The sequence below is a fragment of the Rhinopithecus bieti genome, unplaced genomic scaffold (genome assembly GCF_001698545.2).
Source record: "Rhinopithecus bieti isolate Rb0 unplaced genomic scaffold, ASM169854v2 scaffold_6536, whole genome shotgun sequence".
Classification (NCBI taxonomy): Eukaryota; Metazoa; Chordata; class Mammalia; order Primates; family Cercopithecidae; genus Rhinopithecus; species Rhinopithecus bieti.
In genome coordinates this window covers 1,705,563-1,715,031 of record NW_016805524.1, presented here as the reverse complement: position 1 = coordinate 1,715,031, position 9,469 = coordinate 1,705,563, and the positions used below count along the sequence as shown (strand labels likewise).

The 9,469-nt window shown below is 37.0% G+C and overlaps 1 protein-coding gene across 1 annotated transcript in view; it reads left to right on the top strand.

Moving 5' to 3' along the window:
* The window catches only part of XKR9 (XK related 9), a 48,582-nt gene that overhangs the window by 24,853 nt on the left and 14,260 nt on the right, over positions 1–9,469 (top strand). Inside the window, 1 exon segment of the mRNA XM_017872730.1 lies at positions 750–970. Coding sequence (XP_017728219.1) covers positions 750–970 — 221 coding nt within the window.

Genomic DNA, 9,469 nt, shown 5'->3' with positions numbered 1-9,469 from the left:
ATGTGGAGAAATAGGAACACTTTTACACTGTTGGTGGGACTGTAAACTAGTTCAACCATTGTGGAAAACAGTGTGGCGATTCCTCAAGGATCTAGAACTAGAAATACCATTTGACCCAGCCATCCCATTACTGGGTATATACCCAAAGGATTATAAATCATACTGCTATAAAGACACATGCACACGTATGTTTATTGTGGCACTATTCACAATAGCAAAGACTTGGAATCAACCCAAATGTCCATCAATGACAGACTGGATTAAGAAAATGTGGCACATATACACCATGGAATACTATGCAGCCATAAAAAAGGATGAGTTCATGTCCTTTGTAGGGACATGGGTGCAGCTGTAAACCGTCATTCTCAGCAAACTATCGCAAGAACGAAAACCAAACACCGCATGTTCTCACTCATAGGTGGGAACTGAGCAATGAGATCACTTGGACACAGGAAGGGGAACATCACACACTGGGGCCTATCATGGGGAGGGGGTAGGGGGGAGGGATAGCATTAGGAGATATACCTAATGTAAATGATGAGTTAATGGGTGCAGCACACCAACATGGCACACGTATACATGTGTAACAAACCTGCACGTTGTGCACATGTATGTGCACATGTACCCTAGAACATAAAGTATAATAATAAAAAACCCCACATATTCCTTTTCCCAAATTATTATGTGTATTAACAGACATGTTATAAAGAATATAAGACTAAAGAGAAATGTTTATGTTTACTTTATAGGTATTGGTTTGCCTTGAAAAGGGGTTACCATGCAGCTTTTACGTATGACAGCAATACTAGTAACTTCATGGAAGAACAAATTGATCTACATAAAGAAGTTATAGATAGAGTGACTGATTTGAGCATGCTCAGACTATTTGAGACCTACCTGGAAGGCTGCCCACAACTTATTCTTCAACTCTACATTCTTCTGGGGCATGGGCAAGCGAATTTCAGTCAGTGTAAGTTTTTCTTAACACCTTGTGTTAGATGGATGCCACTGAGACCTTATGTCAACTATATAAATCTTTGACTGACTTTAGAAATTTTTAACACTTTAAAAATCATTTATTCTTTTGAAAAGGAAGCACGGTAATATGGTTGAAATATCAAGAAGTATATGGATATATACTGTATCCATCTGCCCAGAAAGAAAACTACTATTGTTAGTTATTTGATGATTCCTTCAGAAACGTTTTTAAAGCATGTGTCCTTTTTTTTCTTTTTTCCTTAACACAAATGGTAACATAAAATTAAAACTGTCTTCATTTTTTGTGCCTCGTAGTGTATCTTGGAGATCCATTCATATTAGCACAGAAAATTTCCCACATTCATTTTATTTTCTGCATAGTATTGCAAATTATGAATGTACCATAATTTATTTAACAAGCTCCCTATTTATGTTAATTTAGGTTGTTTCTTATATTTAACCATTGAAAAAAATGCTGCAACGAGTAATCTTATGCATAAATCACTTGCATGTAAAAAGTATATCCATTGGGTAAATTCCCAGAAGTGGAATTACTGGGTAAAAGTGTAAATGCTAAAAAACTAATGAATGTTTTGCAAGTTGGCCAATGTGTTTGCTGTTTTACAGTAGATTTGCTCGTTAAGGTAAAAATGTTCATTTTTTAAAGAAAAGTTTATTTCCATCTTCCTTTTTGAAAAGTCCTTACATAATCTGTTCCAATCAACATTTTGCAAATATTTGCTCATCACTGCACTGAGAAATCCCTATACTTTCTTATCATTGAGCTTTTACTCATGGAATTCTCTCTCCCTTGACATTTATCTCTCCATCTCTGCTCCCTACAGATAATCAAAGACTCAATTATTCTTCAATCATTGCAGTGGAATGACTATTGAACTTTGTATCTCTTTAGTGACACATGTTACATCTTTCCTTCTATTTTACTTTTNATAGAAAAAAAAAAAAAAAAAAAGAAAAGTCCTTTTGTAGGTAATTAACTTAAGATGTTAAAAAACAATTTATTTGCTAAATAATAGTCCCAAATTGCATTAATGACTAGAGTTCCATGTATTCTCAGATTCATTTCAGGGAGTAAGATTTGTATCTTCCCTGGAGTTCTTGCTGTCCTAGACTCACATGTGATATCAGTTAAACAGTGTCTCTGTTCCCATTTTCTTGTAAACCTCTAGAACATAGCCCCTTCTAATATTTTTACCTTTACTTTGATTGTTAGGAAGACACAAAATGATTGTGTGTATGAGATCTCTATTGTGTATGAGATCTTTTTTTTTTGATGCAAATAATTCATGGGTTGGGTTCTATGTGATGCAGAACCCTTAACAGTTCTGTATTATATGGTTCTGAAGTTAGAAGTTCAAAATTTAGATCTTACAGCCTGTATTATGGGAGATCTCATGATGATTCCCAAGGATACATAGCATCTGGACTACCTATGAGATCCAGTGATAGCTATCTTTATGTTCAGTTTTCATCTATATGGTTTCTTATTGAAGTAGGAAATTGAGATGTTATTCAAAAATAGCATAAAATGAGATATAATTCAATTGTCTAACAATAGAGGAATTGGTAAATAAATTATTGTAGGCTGTTAATATGGAAGATTATGTAGCCACTAGAGTGTTTACAAAGAACTTTTAATGACACAAGAAATCGATTATAACATAGAATGTAGGCAAAAAACAGTTTATAAAATTTTCTGCTAGCACATTTTAAGGTTACAAAGAGATTATTATATAGAAAATATCTGGAAGAAAATATGCAAAACGTTAAGTGTGTCTGATTCTGGGTGGAGGAATTATGAATGATTGTTTTCATTTAAAAAGTACTTTTCTGAATTTCCAAATTTTCTATAGTAACTATGTACAAAATTATGTTACATGAATTCTGAAATTAAATCAGTAACAAAAGACCTACCAACCAGAAAAAACCTTAGACCAAATGGATTCATAGCTGAATGCTATCAGATGTATAAAAAAGAGCTGGTATCAATTCTACTGAAACTATTCCAAAAAATTGAGGCGGGAATCTTCCCTAATTTATTCTCTGAGGTCAGCATCATTTTGATGCCAAAACCTGGCAGTGACACAAGAAAAAAAGAAACTCCAGGCCAGTATCCTTGATGAACAGAGACACAAAATTCCTCAACAAAGTGCTGTGATTATGGCGTGAGCCACCGCACGCAACCTACAATCATTTTGTAGTCTTTGTCATGAGATCTTTGCCAAGGCCTATGTCCAGAATGGTATTTCCTAGATTTTCTTCTAGAGTTTTTATAATTTTACATTTTATGTTTAAGTTTCTAATCCATCTTGAGTTGATTTTGTATATGGTAAAAGCAAGCGGTCCAGTTTCAATGTTCTAAATATGGCTAACCTGTTATCCCAGTATCATTTATTGAATAGACAGTCCTTTTCCTGTTGATGTCTTGTTTAGGGAACATGGGAGTTGTCTATTTTCTTCACTGATGTCAGTACTTAATGCCAAATAAATTAATAAAAATCTCTGAATTAATAAGTACAGAATTAAGAATAATGTCATTGGACAAAGTTATTTTAGACTGAGGAAAAGGCATAACAAAGGCATAGTTTGACAATGACACATTTAGTTTGAACAGAGTGTAAGATACAGGTTAGGGCAGCAATATGATAGAAAAAAATGTTAGAAGCAGGTAGGAAAGTGGGAAATTGGCAAAAATGTCAAATAATAGTGTCAACTAGATGAGAATAGACTATCGTGCCCTCACATTAGGAATGAAAGACCTGTTGACATCTGAAAGACAATTTAGTGAATAAATGTTAAGATCAGGTACACTGCCTTGGAATCCTAGCTCCGCCACTCACTAATCTTACATATTGAAGCAAATCATGTAAACTTTTCCCCTATGCTTAAACTAAATGTAGTCTCAACTTAATTTCCCTTAGCCACATCCCCAAAATGCCCACAGCCACTTGAACATACTAGGGGAATATGTGAGAGAAAGTAAGCAAGAGTAGAAAGAGACAGGAAATTTAATCAACTGCAATTAAAATGTCTTATTTTTGCAAATTTTATAAAAATATGTGACAAGGTGAACACATGAGTCTTTGCTAGGGTTGGAAGGAGACTGGGCAAGTAAGAGTCCCTGAAATTTTAGCTTCACCATCTTATTGATATATTCATCTTTGAGGTAACAATATTGATTAGCCTTAAACTTTGATATGCTTAATATTCATGTTATGATTTCTAGAGAAATCACCAAAGAATAAAAACAGGGCATATCATTAAAGGATATGAGTTACTAGATTGAAAGAGTGAATAAAAATAGCTCACATCAAGCACATCATTATATCATTTCAGAGAAGCAAAGAAAGATGATTCTCGAAGATTTGAGAGGAAAAAAAAGTAATGTACTAAAGATAGAAAAACTGAATGGCATGAAATTTTTAACCATAACAGTGAAATTAAAACATAATAGAACAGTGAGTTTAAGGTTTCAATGGAAAACATTTTTTTTTTAAATTTTGAATTCTGTTTCTAGCAAAACTGTATATCAAGTATGAGGGTAGAATTAGGATGTTTTGAGATATACAAGGTCTCAAAAAATTTTGCTTCTGAGAAATTTTTTTCTGGAAGGCCTGGCAAAAGTTGAATCAAAACATGAGGGTAAACCAAGAAAGATGATAGGAGAACAAGGAAACAGGAAGGCAATGTAGAAGAGAGGTGAAGGGAAGTTGCGGGAAGATTGGAAACAAGACTTAAGAGCAACTGGCTTAGAGCGGGAAGATAGTGTTCTAAAAAACCAGAAAAATAAAGAACGTGTAGATGTATATAGAGGAGTTTTATTAATTAATTTGAAGATTTTGCTAAGAAATAATTACAGGGTTATGGAAACTAACCAAGTAGGGAAATAAGGCAATTGTCAACTCCAGGAATAATGAAACATTTTAAAAGAAAGGAAATATAGTGTGTTTTTTTTTCTTTGTTTTGAAAAGTAAGCAATAAAAACACTCACTTATGTAGTTATAATAATGTGTATTAGTTCATTCTCATGTTGCTATCAAGAACTGCCTGAGACTGGGTAATTTATAAAGGAAAGAGGTTTAATTGACTCACAGTTCTGCAGTGCTGTGGTGGGGGGCCTCAGGAAACTTACAAACATGGCAGAAGGGAAGCAAACACATCCTTTTTCACATGGTGACAGGAAGAATGAGAGCCAAATAAAGGGGGAAGCCCCTTATAAAACCATCAGATCTTGTGAGAACTTACTATCATGAGAATAGCATGGGGGAAACTGCCCCTGTGATTCAGTTACTTCTACTGTGTCACTTCCATGACATGTGGCGCTTACAGGATTACAATTCAAGATGAGATTTGGATGGGGACACAAAGCCAAACCATATCATTCCTCTCCTGGCATCTCCCAAATCTCATGTCCTCATACTTAAAAACAATCCTGCCCTTTCCAGCAGTCCTTCAAAATGTTAGCTCATCCCCGCTTTAACCTAAAAATCCAAGTCTGAAGTCTCATTTGAGACAAGGCAAGTCCCTTCCACCTATGATCCTGTGAAATCAACAGCAAGTTAGTTACTTCCTAGATACAATGTGGGTACAGGCATTGAGTAAATACACCCATTCCAAATGGGAGAATTTGGCCAAAACAAAGGGGCAGCAGTCCCCATGCAAGTCTGAAATCCAGTGGGGCAGTCAAATCTTCAAGCTCTGAAGTGATCCCCTTTGACTTCATGTCTCACATTCAGGTCAAGCTGATGCAAGAGGTGGACTCCTATGGCCTTTGGCAGCTCTGCCCCTGTGGCTTTGCAGGGTACGTCCCCACTCCAGGCTGCTTTCCTGGGCTGGCATTGAGCGTCTGTGGCTTTTCCAGGTGCCCTGTGCAAGCTGTTGGTGGAGATACCATTCTGAGGTCTGGAGGATGGTGGCCCTCTTCTCACAGCTCCATTAGGCAGTGCCTCAGTGGGGACCCTGTGTGTGGGCTCCAACCCCACATTTCCCTTCTGTACTGCCCTAGCAGTGGTTCTCAGTTAGGGATCCACCCCTGCAGCAAACTTCTGCCTGGAAACCAAGGCATTTCCATACATCCTCTAAAATCTAGGTGGAGGTTCCCAAATCTCACTTCTTGACTTCTGTGCTTCTGCAGGCCCAGTACCACTTGTAAGGTGCCAAGGCCTGGGACTTGCACCCTCTGAAGCAATGGCTTAAGCTTTACATTGGCCCCTTTTAGCCATAGCTAGAGCTGAAACAACTGGGATGCAGGAAACCATGTCCTGAGGCTGCACAGAGCAGGGGGGTCCTGGGTCCAGCCCACAAAACCATTTTTTCATCTTAGGCCTCCAGGTCTGTGATAGAAGGAACTGCAGTAAAGGTCTTTGGAATGCCCTGGAGACATTTTTCCCATTGTCTTGGTGATTAACATTTGACTGCCTATTACTTATGCAAATTCTGCAGTGTGCTTGAATGTCTGTTCAGAAAATGGATTTTTCTTTTTTTACAGCATTGTCAGGCTGCAAATTTTCCAAACTTTTATGCTCTGTCACCTCTTGAATGCTTTGCTGCTTAGAAATTTCTTCTACCAGAAACCCTAAATCATCTCTCTGAAGTTCAAAATCCCACAGATCTCTAGGACAGGGGCAAAATGCCGCCAGTCTCTTTGCAAAGCAAGAGTAATCTTTATTCCAGTTCCCTCCAAATTCCTCATCTCCATCTGAGACCACCTCATCCTGGACTTTATTGTCCATATCACTATCAGAATTTTGGTCAAAGGCATTCAACAAGTCTCTAGGAAGTTCCAAACTTTCCCACATCTTCCAGTTTTCTGAGTCCTTCAATTCTCCAGGAAGTTGCAAACTATGCCACATTTTCCTGTCTTCTTCTGAGCCCTCCAAACTGTTCCAACCTCAGCCTGTTACCCAGTTCCAAAGTCGCTTCCACATTTTTGGGTATCTTTGTTTATTTTATTTATTTATTTATTTATTTTTATTATTTTTTTTTTGTTTTACTTTAAGTTCTGGGGTACTTGTGCAGAATGTGCAGGTTTGTTACGTAGGTATACATGTGCCATGTTGGTTTGCTGCACCTATTATCCTATCATCTAGGTTTTAAGCCCCGCATGCATTAGCTGTTTGTCCTAATGCTCTCATTGCCCCCTTGCCCCTGACACCCCAACAGGCCCTAGTGTGTGATGGTCCCCTCCCTGTGTCCATGTGTTCTCATTGTTCAACTCCCAATTATGAGTGAGAACATGGGGTGTTTGGATTTCCTTTCCTGTGTTAGTTTGCTGAGAATGATGGTTGTTAGTTTGCTGAGAATGATGGTTTCCAGCTTCATCCATGTCCCTGCAAAGGACATGAACTCATTCTTTTTTACGGCTGCATAGTATTCCATGGCATATATGGGCCACATTTTCTTTATCCAGTCTATCATTGATGAGCATTTGGGTTGGTTCCAAGTTTTTGCTGTAGGAAATAGTGCTGCAATAAACATACATGTGCATGTCTTTATAGTAGAATGATTTATAATCCTTTGGGTATATACCTAGTAATGGGATTGCTGGGTCAAATGATATTTCTAGTTCTAGATCCTTGAGGAATCACCACACTGTCCAAAGTAGTTGAACTAATTTAGACTCCCACCAGCAGTGTAAAAGTGTTCCTATTTCTCCACATCCTCTCCAGCATCTGTTGTTTCTTGACTTTTTAATGGTCACCATTCTAGTGGTGTGAGTTGGTATCTCATTGTGGCTTTGATTTGCACTTCTCTAATGACCAGTTATGATGAGTTTTTTTTTCATATGTTTGTTGGCCACATAAATGTCTTCTTTTGAGAAGTGTCTGTTCATATCCTTCACCCACTTTTTGATGGGGTTGTTTTTTTTTCTTGTAAATTTAAGTTTCTTGTAGATTCTGGATGTTAGCCCTTTGTCAGATGGATAGATTGCAAAAATTTTCTCCCATTCTGTAGGTTTCTTGTTCACTCTGATGATAGTTTCTTTTGTTGTGCAGAGCCTCTTTAGTTTAATTAGATCCCATTTGTCAATTTTGGCTTTTATAGCAATTGCTTTTGGTGTTTTAGTCATGAAGACTTTGTCCATGCCTATGTCCTGAATGATATTGCCTAGGTTTTCTTCTGGGGTTTTTATGGTTTTAGATTTTAGGTTTAAGTCTTTAATCCATCTTGAGTTAATTTTTGTATAACATTTAAGGAAGGGATCCAGTTTCAATTTTCTGAATAAGACTAGCCAGTTTTCCCAACACCATTTATTAAATAGGGAATCCTTTCCTCTTTGCTTGTTTTTGTCAAAGATCAGATGGTTGTAGATGGTTGTAGACCTGTGGTGTTATTTCTGAGGCCTCTGTTCTGATCCATTGTTCTATATATCTGTTTTGGTACCAGTCATGTTGTTTTGGTTCCTGTAGCCTTGTAGTATCCTTTGAAGCCAGGTAGCATTATGTCTCCAGCTTTGTTCTTTTTGCTTAGGATTGTCTTGGCTATATGGGCTTTTTAAAAATTCCATATGAAATTTCAAGTAGATTTTCTAATTCTGTGAAGAAAGTCAGTTGTAGCTTGATGGGAATAGCATTGAATCTATAAATTACTTTGGGCAGTATGGCCATTTTCATAATACTGATTCTTCCTATCCATGAGTATGGAGTGTTTTTTTCCATTTGTTTGTGTCCTCTTTTATTTCCTTGAGCAGTGGTTTGTAGTTCTTTTTGAAGAGGTCCTTTGCATCCCTTGTAAATTGTATTCCTAAGTATTTTATTCTCTTTGTAGCAATTGTGAATGGGAGTTCACTCATGATTGGGCTCTCTGTTTGTCTATTATTGGTGTACAGGAATGCTTGTAATTTTTGCACATTGATTTTGTATCCTGAGACTTTGCTGAAGTTGCTTATCAGCTTAAGTTTTTGGGCTGAGATGAGGGATTTTCTAAATATACAATCATGTCACCTGCGAAACAAAGACAATTTGACTTCCTGTCTTCCTATTTGAATACCTTTATTTCTTTCTCTTGCCTGATTGCTCTGGCCAGAACTTCTAATACCATGCTGAATAGGAGTGGTGAGAGAAGGCACCCTTTTCTTCTGCTGGTTTTCAAAGGGAATGCTTCCAGCTTTTGCCCATTCAGTATGATATTGGCTATGGATTTGCCATAAATAGTTCTTATTATTTTGAGATACGTTCCATCAATACTTAGTTTATTGAGTGTTTTTAGCATGAAGGAGTGTTGAATTGTATTAAAGACCTTTTCTGCATCTATTGAGGTAATCATGTGGTTTTTGTCTTTGGTTCCATTTATGTGATGGATTACGTTTATTGGTTTGCCTATGTTGAACCAGCTGTGCATTCCAGGGATGAAGCTGACTTGATCGTGGTAGATAAGCTTTTAGATATGCTGCTGGATACAGTTTGGCAGTATTTTATTGAGGGTTTCTGCATCTATGTTCATCAGGGATATTGGCCTGAAATTTTCTTTT